Source organism: Epinephelus fuscoguttatus, linkage group LG6 (assembly GCF_011397635.1).
Source record: "Epinephelus fuscoguttatus linkage group LG6, E.fuscoguttatus.final_Chr_v1".
Lineage (NCBI taxonomy): Eukaryota > Metazoa > Chordata > Actinopteri > Perciformes > Serranidae > Epinephelus > Epinephelus fuscoguttatus.
In genome coordinates, this window is record NC_064757.1 from 969,743 (window position 1) to 993,451 (window position 23,709).

Sequence of the window (23,709 nt, forward strand, 5' to 3'; positions counted from 1 at the left end):
GTCTATGTCTTAAACCGACAATGCTCGCTCATCGCTCCTAGCCCTTGCTCCTCACATTTTTTCCTAGGTGGGAGGGGCTAAATAGCTAGCAAAGTCGGCTAGGGAAGATAACTAGCAGTAATTTAAGAGACTTGGGACGGACCCTATCCAGTATAATCTCGGAAGTGTGATATTTTGTCTTCAAAATAAAAGCAAAGTGTTGACGTCCAACAGTTTTAGGATGGGATATTGTGCTCACGTAAGAAATTCTAAAATGTCAATGGACAGTACACCTTGCGGTGAGATTGCTCACCCTTTGTCAAATGTATTTTGTTCATGCTTTCATGAGCAAAAACATACGATTTATTTTGAAAATTGTAACGGAAATAACGCGTTTGTATGTCATACTTGACGCTGGGTCTGTCTAACTGTCTTTGCAAAGGAATGTAACTTGGCGGCTACGACTCTGTTTGGGACCGGGGATTGACAGATGTTTTGAGAAAAAAACATGTCGGGACTGCAGTGTCATAAACTATTTAATAACCGTGAGTATTTGTAGCTGATACCACCAGGAAGAAAACATCCAGTTTAGCTGCTGTTCAATGTTACTGAGCGTACATGGGGGGGAAAGCTAAGCTAACATCTACTGGGTAGCTAGGTTAGCTCAAACAGAAACCGAAGGATAATGCTACCTTTTAGCCGTGGTAGGTTACAAACCGGGCTGCCGCATCACTGTTGACATATTTTTTAGAGCATATGGCTTTAATGTTTTAATCAAATTGCTTCTAAACTTAACTGAAGCCCTCTCTTAAAAGCTAACAGTTGAGGCAGCTATTGCTAGGTATCCACCTAGCGTTAATAACGTTAAGGGAAATTTCACCTCGAAAGAGATAAAGTCACTGTGATGTCATATTGCACAGCTTGGCTTTGAATTTGAGCTAGGCTCTTCTTAAACTGAACAAAGACACCAGTGCACCAATAATGTTAGCTGGGGACAAATCCTGAAGCTGATCTTGATGGTGAATAATGTAATAGCTCGTGGGACACTGTCACAGCTCCCATTAGGATTTAATGGGACAAGTAGGTGCTGCGAAGTCAAATATATCACAAACATTTCTCTTATAGTTGATTGATTGTTGTGGCTTTAATATAGTAAAACATCAATATCGATAAATCTTAGTGACAACCAAACGTTTAATGTAGCTTCACCTTGTTCAAGTGGAGCACAGACATAGGCTGTGGTATCATTTCAGTCTACCATCTTCCTGTGGTTTAGGAAACAATGGCACAACTTTGAAAACTGGTGAAAAATCTTTTTTAATATGCAGCAGATGGACTGTTATTTGATCCACGCGGTTCAAGAGCAGGATAAACAACTGTCTTGGTTTTTCGTTGGTCATTGTGTAATTACTTAGAAAAATTATTATGCAGAAAAATGCATGTGACTTGATTATATTGACAAAACATGAAAGGCACAACCTGGGGCTACATCAAACTGGGTCTTAATGCTGTTGTTTCCATCTTAGGGAAACCATTTTCTGTGTTTCTTGATATTTGTCAACTGAAATAACCAGAAAATTATTGGTATGAGTCTGTGTCCTTTAAGTTACCAAGTCTGGCTGCACATTTCTATTCCTGTATGAAAACAGGATACGTATGTTTTGTGTTTGACAAACCTGCCTTTTTATGGTGCCTACACCTTGAAAGGAGACCAAAGTATATTCTCAACCATAACCTCTGTTTTTTGTTTTGTTTTGTTTTGTATTCACAGATGATGCTCAAAACAACGTAGTAGTTACCTCCATCTCTGACTGGCAATCAAGGACATCTCGTCAGATTTAAGAGAACCCTGCTATATTAACAGTCAACATTTAGTTATTTGGCATCATACTTGCTTCTAAGCATGGACTCTTAACTTCCTCAGCTGTCAAGATACACCTTTCCTTCAGTTGTTGTGTGACAAATTGTTAAAAGAGTTCCACTGTGCCACCGTGTGTTACTGTACAAGTTTGTGAAGCCTTATCAAGATGTTTTCAGCGCTTAAGAAGTTGGTGGGATCTGAGCCAGTCCAGCTCAGGGACAAGAACATTCCAGCTGGCCTGCAGTCAATGAACCAAAGTTTGCAGAGACGTTTTGCCAAAGGGGTCCAGTATAATAGTAAGTCTAGCAGCAAATCAGGGGAACAGGCTTCTGCAGTCAAATATGTCTGTCCCACTTATAGTTAATTCAATTTGCTTAGTAAAGTTGATGGACTGTTTTCTGACAAACCCAATGCACAATCTCTTTTCCACTCAAGTGAAAATAGTCATCCGGGGAGATAGAAACACTGGAAAGAGTACTTTGTGGCATCGACTGCAGGGCAAGAAGTTTGTAGAGGAGTACTTACCCACTCAGGAGATCCAAGCCACAAGTATCCATTGGAATTACAAAAGTAAGTAACTGCAGCTCAGATAACGTCTAAATATTACATCTTACTTTATTTTATCACCACTGCTTTGGTCATGTGTCTGTTTGGTGAATATATGACATTTGCTATTTGTGCTTCGGTGATTTATTTCAGTGGCTCCATATCAAGGTAAAAAAAAAAATAGACTACATTTAGATTTAGCCTCAGCAAACCTTTATCCACCACTACTTCTTCTAGTGTTTTCAGTTATTGAATCCTTATTAGAGTCACTAAACAGCCTGCACATTTAAAATGTTTTCCTCTGTGGTCCAAGAACTTGAACAAATACTCTTTTTCTGCTTCTCTTAGCTACTGATGATGTGGTCAAGGTAGAGGTGTGGGACGTCGTAGACAAAGGTGAGTGTTGACACACATGCCAGTTAAAGGACCAAACTTTCCACTGAGGCTGACCTCACTCTAAGAAGTTACACCTTTTCTACCTACTGCTGTCAACCTGCTACAGTATTTCATGACATCAGATGGATGCATGGTTGTTTGTTTGTTTTTCTGTACTCAGTGTTGATGTTGTCTTTTTTGCACCTCTTTTGCACTCATCTCAGGCCAAAAATATCCTCTTCCTGAAGGTGTAGGTGAGCGCCACTATAGTATATAGAAATTGAACTTGCCTGTGTGCTGTGGGTTTTATCCCGCCTCATTCTACGCTAATCTGAATGTCAATATTCTCAAAATTCGGCTTTTCCCTGGGTTGCTGTGTGGCTACATTTCTGAGTTTGGCTGAACTTTCTGCTGTGTATAGCTAGAGCCTGAGCATCTGCACCGTGTGAGCCATGACTTAATGCCAGCAGTGTGTATTTTAAAGATAATGTGTGTTCAAACTAGACTGCAAGAAGCTTTTCCAAAGAAAAAGCAGCTGTCTGCTGCTCTGCTTGTTTTATTCACCATTATCTAACATAAAGCAACAAACTCTGTATGTCATGATGTTTTTCTTGTCAGCTAATCTAAAACTTAAGACTTTTGATTTCTTGTTCTTTCAGGCAAAGGCAAAAGGCGCGGAGATAATTTGAAACTGGAGAATGAGCCCCAAGAGGTGACAATAATATGACAGTCATGTGTTAAAAAATAGGCTCATTTATATTATGTGGGTCAGTGATTGAGTAGGCCACATTAAGAGACCTTTCCTATATCATGTGATTAATAGTACATTTGTTGAATATGTATGTTGTAGTCAGATGAGGTGGCCCTGGATGCAGAGTTCCTGGATGTGTACAAGAACTGTAATGGAGTCATCATGATGTTTGACATCACCAAGCAGTGGTAAGAGTCGTCCATCTGAGTTGCTGTCTCATCAGTGAACTCTAATGCTACAATATGCATGGGCAGATTAGGTTTCAGCTGAGAGCCTGCACTGGTGGATATTTTTCAGCTTCAAAGGCAAAACCCTTCTAAGACATTTCAACATGGCTATTTTGGACATCATGTGTGAGGGAATAGATAGAGATTTTTTTTTTTTTTTTTAAATATATAAATACTAGCATGTCTAGCTACGAGGGACATGATAGACCAATAGATATTTGACTGTTCCCTGGTGTACTGGCGTGTCACTCTCCTTGTACCAATAGTATTGGTATCTATGTCAGTGTGTATTCATGCCAACGTTTTCCAGTTTAGTACATAAAGAAAATACTTGCTGCTTTAAAACTTAAAGGATGAGATTGTGACATTCTATATTGTTCTTTTCAACAATATACAGTACAGGCCAAAAGTTTGGACACACCTTCTCATTCAATGCGTTTTCTTTATTTTCATGACTATTTACATTGTAGATTCTCACTGAAGGCATCAAAACTATGAATGAACACGTGGAGTTATGTACTTAACAAAAAAAGGTGAAATAACTGAAAACATGTTTTATATTCTAGTTTCTTCAAAATAGCCACCCTTTGCTCTGATTACTGCTTTGCACACTCTTGGCATTCTCTCCATGAGCTTCAAGAGGTAGTCACCTGAAATGGTTTTCCAACAGTCTTGAAGGAGTTCCCAGAGGTGTTTAGCACTTGTTGGCCTCTTTGCCTTCACTCTATGGTCCAGCTCACCCCAAACCATCTCGATTGGGTTCAGGTCCGGTGACTGTGGAGGCCAGCTCTTCTGCCGCAGCACTCCATCACTCTCCTTCTTGGTCAAATAGCCCTTACACAGCCTGGAGGTGTGTTTGGGGTCATTGTTTTGTTGAAAAATAAATGATCGTCCAACTAAACGCAAACCGGATGGGATGGCATGTCGCTGCAGGATGCTGTGGTAGCCATGCTGGTTCAGTGTGCCTTCAATTTTGAATAAATCCCCAACAGTGTCACCAGCAAAACACCCCCACACCATCACACCTCCTCCTCCATGCTTCACAGTGGGAACCAGGCATGTGGAATCCATCCGTTCACCTTTTCTGCGTCTCACAAAGACACGGCGGTTGGAACCAAAGATCTCAAATTTGGACTCATCAGACCAAAGCACAGATTTCCACTTGTCTAATGTCCATTCCTTGTGTTTCTTGGCCCAAACAAATCTCTTGTGCTTGTTGCCTCTCCTTAGCAGTGGTTTCCTAGCAGCTATTTGACCATGAAGGCCTGATTCGCGCAGTCTCCTCTCAACAGTTGTTCTAGAGATGGGTCTGCTGCTAGAACTCTGTGTGGCATTCATCTGGTCTCTGATCTGAGCTGCTGTTAACTTGCCATTTCTGAGGCTGGTGACTCGGATGAACTTATCCTCAGAAGCAGAGGTGACTCTTGGTCTTCCTTTCCTGGGTCGGTCCTCATGTGTGCCAGTTTCGTTGTAGCGCTTGATGGTTTTTGCGACTCCACTTGGGGACACATTTAAAGTTTTTGCAATTTTCCGGACTGACTGACCTTCATTTCTTAAAGTAATGATGGCCACTCGCTTTTCTTTAGTTAGCTGATTGGTTCTTGCCATAATATGAATTTTAACAGTTGTCCAATAGGGCTGTCGGCTGTGTATTAACCTGACTTCTGCACAACACAACTGATGGTCCCAACCCCATTGATAAAGCAAGAAATTCCACTAATTAACCCTGATAAGGCACACCTGTGAAGTGGAAACCATTTCAGGTGACTACCTCTTGAAGCTCATGGAGAGAATGCCAAGAGTGTGCAAAGCAGTAATCAGAGCAAAGGGTGGCTATTTTGAAGAAACTAGAATATAAAACATGTTTTCAGTTATTTCACCTTTTTTTGTTAAGTACATAACTCCACATGTGTTCATTCATAGTTTTGATGCCTTCAGTGAGAATCTACAATGTAAATAGTCATGAAAATAAATCTCTCTTGGTTCCTACACCCCTGGTGAGTAGTGGCTTAATAATAAATTTCAATTGCAAATAACTAAATATATCAGAGTCTTCTAGGATAAATTGTGATTTTAATTCATTAAAAGGAATAATGTCTCCATTTGATACAACCTGTCCCACATGTTTTATATTGCACTGTTCCCATTTATTATTTTTAAGTATTTTGCCACCTGCAGTGAATAATGTGTTATTCCACAGTGGGCACGAGGGTAAGGAATCACCACTGAAAGAAAATCGTTTTTGTAATGTTTTGATAATTTCACATGAAAACTCTTAACAAAGGGTTATTTAATTCAGGAGTAATTTTAGGATTATACCACAAGCTTGACAGAGATACAGTAGGTCCTTATTGTTATGATTTGTTCTTCTAACCAGTCCCAACTTCCAATCTGTCTCGCACTTTTATGGGCCCAGTGCAGTGGGTATCTTGAATTGTATGCTATATAATACTGTTGAATGTCTGGTAGCCTATTCCTCTATTATTTCGTGTGTGTATTAATTTTTTGTAACAGATCCTTGGTTTCTTGTCCTTCCATAGAAAGCTGGATAGTTTATTTAATTGAACCAATTGGGAGGGAACTTGAGTAGGATAAATGACATAAGGAAAGCCAGGCGTGGCAGTATGTTCATCTTGATTACTTCTGATCTTCCCCAGAAAGATAAGGGTAATACTGTCCATCTTTTGAGGTCTTCCTTGATCGTTTTCAAGAGGTCAGGTGCGTTTAATTCAACCATTTTTTCAACAGGTGATTGGATTTTGATTCCCAAATATTTCATGCCCTTTGGTTTTCAATGAAAGGGGGCAGTGCCCAAATGTGACAGGTAAAGTGATTCAGTGGGATAGCCTCGCTTTTACTGTAGTTTACTTTATAGCCAGAAATGTGGCCAAATATATCAATAAGTTTTAGTACTTGTGGGATGGAGTGTGCTGGATCAGTTAATGTTAACAATATGTCATCGGCGAACATGCTGGCCTTGAATTCATATTCCCCAATACTGTTTTACCAGTTGAGGGAGGGATTTAATAGCCGATTTAATTTCATCCTCCGTTATAGGTACCACTAATGATTCCCTTTCTTCTTCACAGATAGTTGGTAGGTGAAGATCGCTAAAAAAGTTTTCCATCTCCTCACGTTGCTTCAATCTGAGCGCAAGCATTTTACCGGCCTTATCACCAGATTCATAGTATTTTCGGCATAACTGAAAAAGAGCAAATGCATTTTTCTTCATGTAAAATAGCCTGTAGTTCTGTTTTAATGATAGACACTCAGTACGTTTACATGGACAGTTTAATTCCACTTTTAATCGGGATGAAAGGCCATTCCGATTAAAAGTAGTCATGTAAACGGTCATTCCGATTGAAAAATGGTCATTCCGGTTGAAAATTAAATCCGATTAAAGGGGGTGGTTTACTCCGTTTGTCATTTCGAATGAAAGAATTTTGTGTGCATGTATACACTCATTCCTCTTTAAGTTCATTCCGGTCTTTCTGTGCATGCTCGTTTCCTTGCCTTTCTGGCGCGATGACGTATATAGCGCGCATAGCAACGGGCTGAGATAGAGCAGTCGGACTCGTTGCACTCACCGGTTTCTATTCGCCACAGCACGGTCTTCTACCTCCCTTCTCCTCCTCAACAGATGAAGCATTAGCAGAACAAGGTTGTTGTCGTACTGGTGCTTCAAGAATATAAGCAAAACACGCCCCAAAAAAGGCACTAAGAACAGCGCCGTCAAGCATCTTGTTATCCGGAGCAAGGACTACTGTTTTTTTTCTCCAGCAAATGTAAACACGTAAGATCCGCCCCGCCCCCTGTCCAATCAGAAACCTTCCCTGCCCCAAACCTTGCGCAGACCTGAATAAAGGCAATTAAACTGATCTCCTGTGTAAACCCTCATTCGGAATGAATATTTCCCATGTAAACTACCTGGAAAAACTTTAATTCCGAATGATTTCATTCAGATTTATTTCATTCAGAAGGCAGGAATACCAGGTTTTTCAGGGTGTTTAGAGCATACTAGCATGATCTGGCACCAGATTCAGGCAGCGAAGATTAAGAAAAGGGACCTGTATGTAGTATTTTTAGATCTTGCAAATGCGTTTGGTTCAGTACCGCATAGCCTCATTTGGAGTGCGTTTGACTACTTCAGAGTGCCACAGGTAGTTGCTAACTTAGTGAAAGCATATTTTCAGGATATTAGGCTGTGTCTAAGTACAGCAGGTTTCACAACAGGTTGGCAGAGGCTAGAAATAGGCATCATGGCAGGGTGTACAATTTCTTCATTAGCATTTACTATGGCAATGGAAGTAATCATCAGGGCTTCTAAGTGGGTTGTAGGTGGGGAGAGACGGCAGAATGGGTTGCATTTTCACCAGTTAGGGCTTACATGGATGACATGACACTGGTGACCACAACAATGCCATGTACAAAGAGGCTATTAGAGAAGGTAAATAAGAACCTCAAGTGGGCCAGCATGAAGATCAAGCCTAGTAAATCTAGAAGCATCTCGATACGTAGAGGGAAGTTAAGTGATAGGAAGTTTGTCATAGATGTTTTCCCAACAATTAGGGAAAAGTCAGTAAAGAGCTTAGGTAGGTGGTACAATGTGGAGTTGAATGATGAGGAACAGGTGGTGAAATTTAGGAAAGATGTGGCAGAAGGACTGGATAGAATAGATAAATCCGAACTTCCAGGAAAGTTGAAGTTGTGGTGTTTGCAATTTGGGCTATATCCTAGGTTAATGTGGCCATTGTCAATTTATGAAATTCCAATATCTGTAGTGGAGAGAATTGAAAGGTCGGTTAGCTCCTATATTAGGAAGTGGTTGGGTGCTCCTAGGTGCCTAAGTAGTGTTGCATTGTATGGAAAAGGGATACTTCAGCTGCCAGTATCTAGTTTAACAGAGGAATTTAAATGTATCAAGGTCAGGACAGAGCTGTTGTTATCAGGGAGTAAGGACGTGGTAGTTAGGAGTGTGGTTCCAAATCCAACCAAGGGGACGAAGTGGAACCCAAGATCGGCAGTTCAGGAGGCAGAGGCAGCTCTTTGGCATGCAGAGATCGTAGGTAATGTTCAGTTTGGCCGGGGAGGCCTGGGGCTTGGCTCAGGCAAACCAGTATGGAATAAAACAGGTCTCAAAGATAAAAGAAAGCTGGTTGTAGAACAGATACGTAGACAGGAAGAGATGCTAAGGGATGCAAAGGTAGTGGCCCAGGCTAAACAGGGACAGTGGTTGAATTGGGAAAGTGTAGAGAAGAGGAAGCTTAGTTGGAGGGACCTGTGGAGTATGGAGAAGAATCGTATTAGATTCCTGGTAAGGGCTACATATGATGTGTTACCAACCCCCCCAGAACCTAAAACTGTGGGTAAATGAGGACCCATCATGCCCATTGTGTTCACGTACCGCAACCTTAAAGCATATTTTGTCAGGCTGTAAAGTTAGCTTGTCACAAGGCCGATATACATGACGACATAACCAGGTGTTGAAATGTTTAGCTGCAGGCATCGAAGGGAAACGAAGACAGGTGAATTCAGAAGGTGTTAAGGGTAGGAGTTTAGTAATTGAGGGAGAGAAACACAGAAGAGATAAGTTAGGGAGGAGGCAAGGGTGTGGCCGCCTAGAAGGTGCTTGTGATTGGGAAATGCAAGTAGATTTAGGGGGAAAGCTTGTTCCCCAGGAAAAAGTTTGTACCAGGCAGAGGCCTGACTTAGTGTTGTGGTCAGTGAGTCAACGGATAGTTTATTTCATTGAGCTGACAGTTCCCTGGGAAGACTCAGTGGAAGAAGCCTATGAAAGAAAAAAGCTTAGATATGCAGACTTCGGAGCAGAAGCTGAGCAGCGAGGATGGAAGACTAGGATTTGTCCAGTGGAAGTGGGGTATAGGGGATTCATAGCAAGATCAGCTGTCTCGCTCCTGGGGGAACTCGGAGTGCAGGGACAGAGTTTGAGGAGGACAGTGAGGGAAATGTCAGATGAAGCAATTAAATGTAGCCAGTTTATCTATAAGAGAAGAAATAATGTCAGTTGGGGGCCAGCAGGGGGAACTACTAAACAGGGCACATAACTCCTTGAGATCAGGTGGAGAGATCCACTTCCTCTCAGGAGGAAATCCAGGAAGAGGAAGTATTTAAGTGTGGGAGTGGCCTATTTGAATCCATTTTGTTTGAGGCCATGCGGCAAGGTGAGTGTGCTTGCTGATCCTGTAAGTTCATTTAGCTCCTTTAACTTTAGCTTATATTGTAGTTATGCTATGTAGCGTGTGAAATAGAGTATGGTGAATGTGCTAGGAAAGGTAGTATCAGCCCTGCTTCTACCTAGAGCTCGCATGTACGGAGCCTGGGTTTGGTTGAAGATGGCAGTGCAGTTTGGGCTGAGAAAGCCATGTCTAAGTAAGGAGGAAGTCCAGGAAGAGGAAGGTTATTTAAGTGTGGGAGTGGCCTATTTGAATCCATTTTGTTTGAGGCCATGCGGCAAGGTGAGTGTGTTTGCTGATCCTGTAAGTTTATTTAGCTCCTTTAACTTTAGCTTATATTGTACTTATGCTATGTAGCGTGTGAAATGTGCTAGGAAAGGTAGTATCAGCCCTGCTTCTACCTAGAGCTCACATGTACGGAGCCTGGGTTTGGTTGAAGGTGGCAGTGCTGTTTGGGCTGAGAAAGCCATGCGTAAGTAAGGTAAAGGAGGTTATTGGGTTGGTGCAGGGAGGGGAGCAGTGAGACCTGGCATTAGGGGAGTGTCTCTGGAACACTAGAGATCACTGTCTAGCCTCCTGGAGGTGTCGTGGGACCAACTAGATGAAACACTGGTGAAAGGAGGTTCCCACCCGATGACCCCAAAGACATGCTAGTTATCACTGCTCATTGGTTTGTATAGTTAAGCCTTGCCATATTATCTTATCGTAGGGCTTAGGTTTTTCACTGAATGTTGATCCTTTCTCTAGAGCACAAACTTCTTGTGTGTTGTGTTTTTTAATTGTTGGTTGCCAGGGTCCAGCATATGCTTTGTTTCGAGGGCCTTAAGTTCGGTTATCAGACCATGCTTCTTTGGCATTTTTCCTTTTTCCTGGCTGTTGAATAACTTATAATCCACCCCCTACAGGTTGCTTTAAATGCTTCCCATACTGTCTGTATTGACTGGACTGAATTAAGGTTAATGTAAATGTATTCCTGTATTTTTTCCTTTAACATAGATACAAAATCTTGATCTTTCAATAGAGAGTTGTTAAACCTCCATTGTCTTGCTCTACTGTCAATTACAGATGGGGTAAAAAGGGCCGACAAAGGAGCATGGTCTAATAAAATAATATTGTGAATTTTGGAATCAGTTATGTTACCAGCCAAAGACTGTGAAAAAACAAACAACTAAAGAGTATGAATTGTGGGCATGAGAACAGAATGTGTATTCATGTGTGTCTGGATTAACAATCCGCCAGACATCACATAGTGCAAGTGATTTTGTAATTCAATTCAAGCACTGGACAGTGCAGCATCTGATGGGAGGGGGTATCCAGACCTATCAATTAAGGCATTGTTGACCAGGTTTAAGTCCCAACCAATCATGATACGGCAATCAGCAAATTTAGCCAACATCAGGTTTAATTTGGAAAGGAATGTGTTCTGCCCAGAGTTAGAAGAGTGCACATTAACCAAAGTACATTTTTCATTTTGGAGGAAACCTGACAATATAATGTATCTACCCTCTTTATTGATTATTTGATTGGGAACCTTGAAAGATATTCTTTTTGAGATCAAAATGCAGACCCCTCTAGATGCTCCACTGCCAGGTGCTGAGAAGACTTGACCCACCCATCTCTGTCTCAATTTAGCTGATTCCATTTCATTTAAATGAGTCTCTTGAAGCATTGCCAAGTCACAAGACAGTGATTTTAAATGTGTGATGATTTTATACCTTTTCACTTTGTTTGAAATTACTTTCACATTCCAACTTATCATATTAATACCATTTGATCCCATGAATTATATTTTTGACATTTACCGTCTCATCCTTGCGTATTCTGTACCAACGTAGATGGATATACAAGACAAACAATACAAAACACAGAACGTTATAAAATATGCCATGAGGAAAAAGAAAAACAAAAAATGCAACAGTGATAGACTTACTGTCCATCCCTAGACCGCGAGCTGCACAGTGGGCCGTGCTGCCCGCACCACTCAGACCCCCAAATTAAGCCAGTTATAGTCTGAAACACCACTTGTATATTGCAGCGCTAATTATAATGATGAGGCATCATTTATCATTTTCGACATCTGTGCATTACAATAAAATTAAAAAAAAAAAAAAAAAAAAAAATACAATGAATAAATCGCCCCCATTTCCATTGTCACTTGACTGAAATATAGGTATAATAACCATGGATGTAGACTGATAAAGGGACGAGAGGAGGGGACATAGCGTAGCGCTGGTGTGGTTTAAATAATGTCTGTAGTGATCGTGCTTGTGTAATTGAAATTATGCCTCTAGAAATAGCGTTACAATAGTAGATATAACGTATCTAATATTCCCGCTGATATAATTGAAATGATGCCTCTAGAAAAAGCGCTGGTGTAGGCCTAATCAAAATAGCTGCCAAACATGAAAGTATGCCTCTAGCACTGGTGTGGTAACAAAAAAATTTGCCTACGGTACTTCAAATGTAGCTCCTGCTGGAGCTTTTTAGGTGACTACAACAACATTTTGGCTGGCACATGAACAGACACAGTGACTGAAATCATTTTAAAAGTAATAAAAATAGGACAAGAATAACCCGATGACATCACACACGTCATGAAAGACGACCACAGATCATTGGTGTGGACTGTCGTGTAGTGTGTCATGTCTGTCAGCCAAGTCACGGCACGGAAAATCTCTGGAGCACTGTCTGTGCGAGTGCCTTCGGTGCCTTCCACCGTGTTTTCAGAGGCCAAACATTGCAAATGGCGCATGCACGCATGTGTCTGAGGGACTACTGCTGCTGCTTTTCCAGACAATGAGCAGTATCACTGTGAGTTTTTCAAAGTGCGGTAATCAAACACGGTTTTAATGATAATCAAAATTTGAAACGGTAATACTAACCGTCGGGAATTTTACCGCAGTTTATCATTTTACTGGTAATTGTTACATCCCTAGAATCGGCCAAAATCAGAATCGGCCATCCAAACAGAAATCGGTATCAGCCCAAAAAATTGTAATATATATATATATATATATATATATATATATATATATATATATATATATATATATATATGTGTATATGTATGTATATGTGTATATGTATGTATATATATATATATATATATATATATATATATATATATATATATATATATATATATATGTGTATATGTATGTATATGTGTATATGTATGTATATATATATGTATGTGTGTGTGTGTGTGTGTGTGTGTGTGTGTATATATATATATATACAGTACAGGCCAAAAGTTTGGACACACCTTCTCATTCAATGCGTTTTCTTTATTTTCATGACTATTTACATTGTAGATTCTCACTGAAGGCATCAAAACTATGAATGAACACATGTGGAGTTATGTACTTAACAAAAAAGGTGAAATAACTGAAAACATGTTTTATATTCTAGTTTCTTCAAAATAGCCACCCTTTGCTCTGATTACTGCTTTGCACACTCTTGGCATTCTCTCCATGAGCTTCAAGAGGTAGTCACCTGAAATGGTTTTCCAACAGTCTTGAAGGAGTTTCCAGAGGTGTTTAGCACTTGTTGGCCCCTTTGCCTTCACTCTGCGGTCCAGCTCACCCCAAACCATCTCGATTGGGTTCAGGTCCGGTGACTGTGGAGGCCAGGTCATCTGCCGCAGCACTCCATCACTCTCCTTCTTGGTCAAATAGCCCTTACACAGCCTGGAGGTGTGTTTGGGGTCATTGTCCTGTTGAAAAATAAATGATCGTCCAACTAAACGCATAAACCGGATGGGATGGCATGTCGCTGCAGGATGCTGTGGTAGCCATGCTGGTTCAGTGTGCCTTCAATTTTCAATAAATCCCCAACAGTGTCACCAGCAAAACACCCCCACACCATCACACCTCCTCCTCCATGCTTCACAGTGGGAACCAGGCATGTGGAATCCATCCGTTCACCTTTTCTGCGTCTCTCAAAGACACAGCGGTTGGAACCAAAGATCTCAAATTTGGACTCATCAGACCAAAGCACAGATTTCCACTGGTCTAATGTCCATTCCTTGTGTTTCTTGGCCCAAACAAATCTCTTGTGCTTGTTGCCTCTCCTTAGCAGTGGTTTCCTAGCAGCTATTTGACCATGAAGGCCTGATTCGCGCAGTCTCCTCTTAACAGTTGTTCTAGAGATGGGTCTGCTGCTAGAACTCTGTGTGGCATTCATCTGGTCTCTGATCTGAGCTGCTGTTAACTTGCGATTTCTGAGGCTGGTGACTCGGATGAACTTATCCTCAGAAGCAGAGGTGACTCTTGGTCTTCCTTTCCTGGGTCGGTCCTCATGTGTGCCAGTTTCGTTTGTAGCGCTTGATGGTTTTTGCGACTCCACTTGGGGACACATTTAAAGTTTTTGCAATTTTCCGGACTGACTGACCTTCATTTCTTAAAGTAATGATGGCCACTGGTTTTTCTTTAGTTAGCTGATTGGTTCTTGCCATAATATGAATTTTAACAGTTGTCCAATAGGGCTGTCGGCTGCGTATTAACCTGACTTCTGCACAACACAACTGATGGTCCCAACCCCATTGATAAAGCAAGAAATTCCACTAATTAACCCTGATAAGGCACACCTGTGAAGTGGAAACCATTTCAGGTGACTACCTCTTGAAGCTCATGGAGAGAATGCCAAGAGTGTGCAAAGCAGTAATCAGAGCAAAGGGTGGCTATTTTGAAGAAACTAGAATATAAAACATGTTTTCAGTTATTTCACCTTTTTTTGTTAAGTACATAACTCCACATATGTTCATTCATAGTTTTGATGCCTTCAGTGAGAATCTACAATGTAAATAGTCATGAAAATAAAGAAAATGCATTGAATGAGAAGGTGTGTCCAAACTTTTGGCCTGTACTGTATATATATGTATATGTATGTATATATATATGTATATATATATATGTGTGTATATATATATATATATATATATATATATATATATATATATATATATATATATAATGTGTATATATATATATAAAATATAGGAATACAGTGTGGAGAGTCAGCTGGTCAGTTTTCCACCGGACACATGCATGGCTTGCACCAACACACAGCAGGAGTGTCCCGGGCATTGGAAGCCAACTAGTGGTTTTTAGTTGGGTTGGGCTCGGCCGGACTCGGACTCGGACTCAGTATTTTATGCGATGACCTTGGACGGGCTGGGTTCGGGCTCCAACTCGCACAAGTCGGTTCAGTTTAGGTTGTATATGTCTGGCCGGTTGAGAACTGTTGTTCGCGCTTCAATTGGTGTCTCCAGGACGACATTTTGCCAAGATGACACACACATAAAGACTCACAAGGTGAAAACAATCCCAGCCATTGGCACACCAATATGGAGAATTCTTTAAATCCCTCCATTTCCACCTCCACTGAACCTTGACTATTTAATTTCTATTTGTCTAAGCTTCTTTTTTGTTCTCTTCACCCACCCACAAATCAGTGTTGTATTTTATTTATTTTTTTGTCAATTGCAGGACTTTTAACTACATCCTGAGGGAACTGCCCAAAGTACCTACCCATGTGCCGGTGTGTGTGTTGGGAAACCACAGGGACATGGGCGAGCATCGAGTTATCCTCCCTGATGATATAAGGGACCTGATTGCTGGACTTAACAGGTAGAGACCAGTACTTGGCTAAATGGTAGTGATGGGTGTACAAAGCTTTGAAAGCTTTGGGGCTCCAAACACAGTGACACTTGGTGGCTTCTAAAACTTAAAGCAGCTGTGTAAGATGGGCTAAGGTGCCACAAAATACCTTTTTCTTTTGAATGGTTTTAGTGTCGTGGGAAATAAAAGTTCAACAAGCCTGCATTATTAAATCTTAAATACTTTTGTTCAGAAGTGCTGCAATAGATATAGATGGTATTATGCAATATCTCAAAGTAAAATAGGTAATCAATGCATTTTCCAAAAAGCCTACAGATAAAATATTTTTTTGCTGACACAAAATATAAACCCCGATTCCAAAAAAGTTGGGATGTTTTGTAAAACATAAATAAACACAATACAATGATTTGTAATTTTTTTTTTACCGATATACTGTTGAATACAGTACAAAGACAAGCTATTTGATGATCAAACTGATAAAATGAATTTGATGCCTACAACACATTGTAATAAAGTTGGGATAGAGGCATGTTTACCACTGTGTGACATTGTATTTTCTTTTAACAACACTCAGTGTTTTTATTTATTTATTTATTTATTTATTTTATTTAACCTTTATTTAACCAGGAAGTCCCTTTGTGATTGAAAATCTCTTCTACATGACAGACCTGAGAGATGAGCGATCTGGCCAAGGTAGCAGCCAATCAGAACACTTTTAAAATGCAACAAATACAACATGTAGTACAAAAAACAACAAATCAGTTTGGGAACTGAGGACACTAATTGTTGAAGTTTTGAAAATTAAAGTCTTTCCCATTCTTGCTTGACATATGACTTCAGTTGCTCAGCAGTCCAGGGTCTTCACTGTCATGTTGTGTGCTTCACTACATCAAGTCTAAAAATGCACTCGGTAGTTTAGTAAAAATGTGTATCAAGATCTTGGGAGTTCAGATGAGTACATTATCTGGCGCATTTCACAAACAGATAGGAAGGAAAGCTAATGTCATCCTTTCCAACAACTCCTACCCCTCATTCTCAGAGTTTTAGTTTTCTCCTTCTGGCTCTCAGCTCAGATCTCCTCCTGTTAAAAGTAACAGATACTTCTTCATCGTTAATGCCAGGTCTCTTTTGATCTTGTAATCCATCTTATCCATCTTGAAGGGTCAGTATGCACTTTACTTCCACTTCAGATGCTGCTAACCATTCAATTTTTTTATTTTTTATTTTTTTTACATTGGAATGGCTGTATTCCAGTTAGGGTTGGGTCGGTATGAGGAAAAAAAAAAAGGTCCGTTTTTTGTAAAAAAAAACAAAACAAAAACAAAAACAAAAAACGCATCAAGTCGGTAATACTGGATTTTCACCACTTGGGGGCGCAATTGACTCATTTAAAATAAAAAATGACCTTAAGACAACAGAGTGACAGTAACAAGTTGTTTATTCCTTACAAATAAATTTTGCACCTTACTCAATCAGTGCAAGCAAGGGTTGCCTTCTTCGTCTGGCTCAAAGCCAAAGTGTTGCCATAGTGGTGCATTCTTTGATTTTGTCGAGACTAAATTGTCCGCCATTATCGACTCCTCGTCACTATTAAGCAAACTCCAGGCTACAGGAGAGGCGCATGTGCACTCGCACCTCCTAGCTCAGTCCCCGCTCCACCCCCCTCCCTCTCCTGCTTGCTGTGTGCTTGGTGAAGAGGCAGACACAGGTGCTCACAGACTTGGGCGTACTATAAGCGGAGCAGACTCCGTGTAAAAATGTCTGTGAAAAATCCCCGCGATGTGAAAAATACATGCCGAACAGTCTTTTTGTGTGACACTGGTGCGCGGAGTGGAGTCCGCGCGGTTGTGCTTTGCGCACACAGGGCTTGCGGACGTCCACTTTTACCGGGTGGACCTCCGCGGGGTCCGCTCCGGGTACATTCTGCCCGAGTATATGGTCCGGTCGGTCTCAAAAAATAAAACCCGATCCAAGATGGAGTACCGGACCGAATTGGTATTACCGAGAACTGACCAAACCCTAATTCCAGTGTCCACTGTTGTTTCAGCTCACTGTATTAGCGGAACAAGCTGGAACAGTTTGGATCTCTTTATCCCAGAGGACATGACATCCATGATTTCCGAAAAAAAAATGTGCACTCGTCCACAGTACACTTTTCCACTTTGTGTTAGTCCATCTTAAATGAGCAGGTCCAGAGAAGTTGTTGTTGTTTCTGGATGTTGTTTATATACGGCTTTTACTTTGCAGTCTTAACTTGAATTTGTAGATGCATTGAAAAACTGTGTTTACTGACAGTGGTTTTCCAAAGTGTTCCTAGGCCCAGGTAGTAATATCCTTTACACAGTCATGTTGGTTTTTAGTGCAGTGCCAGAGATTTCTCCAGATTCTTTGAATCTTTTGATGATATTATGGATTGTAGATGGTGAAATTGTTGGGTTGTTTTCCCACACAGTTTTTCACAAAGTGATCGTCTTTGCTTTTCAACAACTGAGCCCTTTGAGGATGCCCCTTTTGTACCGAGTCATGATCTGTGACCAATTAACTTGTTTACCTGTGGAATGTTCCAAACAGGTGTCTTTGAGCATTTTGCAAGTTTTTTGTTGCCTCTGTTCCAACTTTTTTGGAATGTGTTGCAGGTACCAAATTCAGAGTGAGTGCATATTTAGGCATCAGATCTGTGCAGAGCACCAGAACAGAAACACCAACACATAACGGACGGGAAAAGATACATAATGGAGTCCGAGCTGTCCAGTCTGAGGTCTGAACTCCACCACATTGAGAACCTCCAGGATGTTGTCCTCCAGAGGCAAACTCTGCTCCTCTCCCGGCTAGATGTGCTGCAGCAGGACGTGCCCAACAGCCCTGTGTGTCCGGCAAATACCGAAAATCCAGGTCCATCAGCTGCTCATCCTCTCTCCTGGGCATCTGCTATGAAGAAACAGAGAAGGATTTCTCTCCCGCTGTTCTGACCGGACGGAGATGAGGACCCGATCCTGCTGTCAAACTTTTTTACACCGCTGGAAAAGCTAACAGAGCTAGTGGCTCCATCGACTGCTCCGGAGCAGCTTATCCCGACTCGCTCCAACATAAAAGGAAAGCGTCATAAATCCCTAACGAGTGCAGAATCTCGTGGAAAACGCCGTTGATGTTTCTCTCCCCCTGCTGTCTTAAACTCCAAGCGTGCTACTGCTCGTCCCTTGTCATCGTCTCACCTGCCCAGCGGAGCACCGGTCACTGCTGCGTCCAGTGATGACGTCATCGAAAGCAGCCACTCACCAGGTGCATCTATCTCAATCGACTCTCCTGGCCAGTGCGTAATCCCAGCCAATGTCGCTAGCGGCATTCAGCAACACCTCTCCTCCAAACTCTCCGTCTACAGCGGTGGTTGCAAGAACAGGCAACCCGAGATCCTTATAATTGGTGACTCCATAACAAGATCCATTGAGCTCCCAGGTGCAATCACTTACAGCCTTGCTGGTGCCAAAGTTGCAGATCTCAATGAACTGACCCCAGTGCTCACAGACCTCCACCCTTCTGTCCACACGCTGATCGTACATGTGTGTACTAATGACGTCATGATCAGACAATCAATCGCACTCCGCGATCAACTAGAGTCTCTCGCGGTTACAATCCAGAGCCTTGGTAAAACCTGCATTTTTTCTGGTCCCATTCCCACTACTTCAAAGAGCCCTGAACGTTTCAGTTGTTTATACAGTGTACATGAATGACTGAAATCCTTTTGCACTGCAACTGGGCATGGCTTTATCAGTAACTTCGACTATTTTTGGACCAGACATGACCTCTACAAACCTGATGGCCTTCATCCAAACCAAAAAGGCACTAAACAGCTCATACAAAATTTCATAAACCATATTGCTTTTAACTCTGACTGATACATACCTCAGCATGGCCCTGCTCAAGAAGCCACTCCCAATCTTTTTCCGGGTCCTGCTGATCTCTTCCTCCAAAACATACCCACCAGGATCTCATTTAATCGTGCCACCTCCCAACCCAGTTGTATGACTACAAGAGCAAATCTAGTTCCCATCCCACTCTCTCTAACACATAAGCCTGACTTCACTTCAGCTCATCACCAGTCTCACCCTTCAACCGTTACTGCTGAGGCCATCCATAGCAGTGCTGCAGTCTTCTGTCTTCTTAATGTGAGGTCCCTTGCAAACAAGTCCTTTTTGTGCCAGGATTTCATCATGTCTAACAATATTGACTTCCTCTTTATCACAGAGTCCTGGTTAAGCCCTGGTTATACTGTTCCAATTACTGAAACATGTCCCCCTAACTATTCATGGCTCAGCCAACCCAGACTGTCTGGTTGTGGAGGTGGGGTTATCTTTAATAATAACTATAAATGCTCCCCTGTCTCTCTCAATACTTTCTCCTCCTTTGAGTCTTTGGGTTTTCTGTTAAATGGCCAACACCCTATATTATGTGTGTTAGTCTACATTGGTGGAAAAAAGTTTTTGGACACCCCATGCATTTGTGAAATATTGCATTAAGAATCACTCTTAGGTCTTCAAGTGCAATTTCTTTTAGTACAGTCACAGCCAAAATACTAAATAAATCCTAAAAAAGCCATTAAAAACTTAAAATTGATTGGTTCCATAAAAATACATAAGAAATTTTGAGTATTGGGTCATTTTGGTACCAGTGATGAAGGTCGTTCTTTTTATTAAAAGACACAATTTTTGTTGCCAAGCTTCGTGTCTACATAAAGCCAGCACATTTGAAAGTTCTTCAGACACAAAAATGGCTAAAACAAGGAACCTAACGCAGGAAACACGCCTGAAGATAAAGATTATCAGCCAGGAAGGGTACAGCTGCCGCCAGATAGCCAGGAAATGCAGATGCAGTCGTTCAGCGGTTGGATACACTCTGCAGAAATACAGACGAACCAACAGCTTGGAAGACAAACCAAGATCTGGGCGTCCAAGGGTTTCTTCAGCAAGAAATGACTGCATCCTGATCTGCATGTGCAGGCAACACTGCCGAATGACATCACAGGAGCTTCAGCAGCAGTGGTCAAACCAAACTGGTGTCCAGTGTTCCACCTGCACTGTACGTGGCCGACTTTTAGATCATGGCTTAAGGTCCTACAAGGCTATCAAGAAACCCCTGATCAATGAGAGACAGAGGTTAGCCTGGTGTCGTTGGGCCCAGGCACACAAGAACTGGACAGCCAAGAATTGGAAGAAGATTTTGTGGTCAGATGAGTCCAGTTTCCAGTTTTATCTTCCTCCTACTAATGTGAGGGTACGCAGAAGGCCAGGCGAAGCATTATCTCCAGCATGTACAGTACCTACTGTCAAGCATGGTGGAGGCAGTATCATGGTTTGGGGATGCATGAGTGCTGCTGGTGTTGATCATCTCACTGTCTGTGATGGCACATTGAACTCTACCAAGTATTGTACCATTCTCGAAACCAACATGCTCCCTTCTGCGCATGCACTGTTCCGTCGAGGTAAAAACTGGATGTTTCAACAAGATAATGCCCCTTGCCACACATCCAAGGCCAGTAGAACTTGGCTGCAGGAGCACAGTATCCAGGTCTTAGAGTGGCCAGCTCAATCCCTGGACATGAGCCCCATTGAAAATCTGTGGTGGATTATCAAAAGGTCTGTTTCAAAGCATAAACCAAAGAATTTAGAAGAATTAAAAGCAGTAATTCAAGAAGAATGGGACAAGATTACCCCTCAACAGTGTGAAAGGCTCGTGGGGAACATGCCAGCCAGGATTAGAGCTCTACTACGTGCCAATGGCAGGACTACTAAATATTAATTTGATGATGTGATGGTTTATTTATTTTTTATTCAGTTTTGAATACATTCTGTTATTAGTTGACTTTGATAGCGACAATGTTGAGAACTGACATATTGAAACTGTCAAGAATTTAGTTTTGTTAGTTTTTCTTGTAAACAATAAACAAAAAAATATAATTTGTATTTGTTTGTATCTGTCTAATGCAGCCACACCTTTTGAAACACAAAAAAGATTTTTCCACAAATATTTCATGATAATATTTGAGATTGTGTAAAATTTTAAGGGTGTCCGAAAACTTTTTTCCACCACTGTATAGGCCGCCTAAGTCGAACACTGTTTTTATTCAAGAGTTTTCTGAATTTCTTTCTTTTATTATGGTCAATTATGATAATCGTATCATCGTAGGCGACTTTAATATCCACGTTTGTTGCCCCTCCACTTCTTGTTTTACCACAGATTACCCTTTTCGGGTCTTTCAGTCTTGAGCAACTGGTTAAAAATCCAACTCACAATAAGGGGCATACTCTAGACCTTGTGCTGTCTCACTGTGTCTCCCTGGATAATATTGGATTACGTGATTTTAATGTCTCTGATCACAAAGCTGTCATCTTCCATACTCTCCTCCTGCCTCCTGCTGTCAAGCCTTCTACTTGTACTCGCTTTCGGTCTTTTAATTCTGAATCAGCTAGTCATTTTGACACCGGATTTCCACTGGATGCGTGTCCGTTGTGGAACGGCAGTGCTGGTTATCCGCTGCGTGCTCCGCCATCCGTCAATACCCACCGGCTGCGTTTGCTGTGCGGTGCAGTGCAGCTCCGCCGGAAAACATCTCGGTGCACTGCCATGATTAATATCTCCTCGTCCATGGTGTTCACGGGGTGAAATGACGTCTGAAAACTTCTGACCTGTTGACTTCAGGCCTGCCTCTGCCCATTATGTAGTTTTTAAGGTGTAGTTCAGGGAAATATGATCCGCCGTGAACACTGTGTATTTTATTTTGAAAATTAACCGGATATTTTATTGTGTTTCTGTGCACGACTTCCTGCCCCGCATGATCTGCTCTGTGCTGAATTGCTGCGTTGTGCTCCGGCGTCCGGCAAAAATAGAAGTCCTGCGTATCTGTTGCGGAGGGCTCCGGAGTGCCGGAGCTGAGACAGAGCCGGAACGCAGCACAGCCGCAGCCGGTGGAAAAACACACATTGACTAGAATTGAATCCTATCGGCTCTGCTGCCATGCCAGAGCGGAGACGCAACCAACACGCATCTGGTGGAAATTGGCCGTAACAGTATGTTTCTAGCTGCCTCTACCATTAATAGCCTTAACCACAATGATCTAGCCGTAGATGACTTGCTGGACCATTTTAACAGCACATGCCTGACATTCCTTGATGACATTGCCCCATCAAAAGTAAACAAACTAAACAGAAGGCCCTCTCCTGGCTTAATGATTACACTAGGGATATAAAGAGGCAACACAGGAAAGCGGAAGGGAAATGGAAGAAAGACAAGCTGAAGGCTTCGCTTGATATTCTCAAAAATCTGATGTGTGCCTATCAGCAAGCTGTCAAGCAGGCAAGATACTCATACTTTTCTGATCTTGTGGTAGTAGCTGGAAGTGTGGAAGTAGCTGCCACAACCCCAGGGTTTTATTTCAGGCAGTAAATTCAGTGGTTAGCCCTCCACCCAATCAGCCGATTGAAGCCTCCACTGAAAAATGTGAGCAGTTTCTCCACCACATTATCAATAAAATAGAAGGCGTTAGATTTCGTATCACTCCTTCGTCAAGAAATCTTCCCACCTTTATAGAACCATCCACAAATCTGCCCCACTTTAAGAAAATCTCTCTGTCAGACTTAGAGGAGTTAACCCATCACTTAAATTCCTCCACCTGTCAGTTAGACACTATCCCCACTAGATTTCTCAAAGAGGTATTTCAGACAGTCAGTCCTCAAATTCTGTCTTTAATTAACTGCTCACTAACTACTGGCTCCTTTCCATTAGGCTTCAAAAATGCGATCATTCGACCCCTTCTGAAGAAACCCACCCTTGACCCTTTTGTTTTAAACAATTTTAGACCAATTTCAAATCTACCTTTTTTTATCTAAAATTTTAGGAAAGTGCATTGCATCTCAACTTATCACTCATTTGAATAACTGCAGTATCTTTGTGAAATATCAATCTGGATTTCGAACCTACCACAGCACAGAAACAACTCTTATTAAAGTCACAAATGACCTATTGCTTACTGCTGATTCTGGGGTCTGCTCGATCCTAATTGTACTAGATTTAAGTTCTGCATTTGATACTGTTGACCACAAAATCCTTTTAAATAGCCTGGAAACTCACGTCGGTATTAAGGACACCGCCCTTGTATGGTTTC

At 41.6% G+C, this 23,709-nt stretch overlaps 1 protein-coding gene across 2 annotated transcripts in view; it reads left to right on the forward strand.

Annotated features, from left to right (window-relative positions):
• Nucleotides 1-367: 367 nt before the first annotated feature.
• Nucleotides 368-23,709, forward strand: part of rabl6b (RAB, member RAS oncogene family-like 6b) — a 63,423-nt gene continuing 40,081 nt past the window's right edge. The window contains exons 1-8 of one of the 2 annotated variants that reach the window (XM_049578777.1): nt 368-524; nt 1,751-2,136; nt 2,276-2,410; nt 2,735-2,782; nt 2,986-3,015; nt 3,421-3,473; nt 3,612-3,700; nt 15,423-15,563. In XM_049578777.1, the coding sequence (XP_049434734.1) occupies nt 2,007-2,136; nt 2,276-2,410; nt 2,735-2,782; nt 2,986-3,015; nt 3,421-3,473; nt 3,612-3,700; nt 15,423-15,563 (626 nt within the window). In that variant the 5' untranslated portion in view covers nt 368-524; nt 1,751-2,006. The remainder of the gene's footprint in view (nt 525-1,750; nt 2,137-2,275; nt 2,411-2,734; nt 2,783-2,985; nt 3,016-3,420; nt 3,474-3,611; nt 3,701-15,422; nt 15,564-23,709) is intronic. The other variant, XM_049578779.1, reaches the window with a different exon arrangement.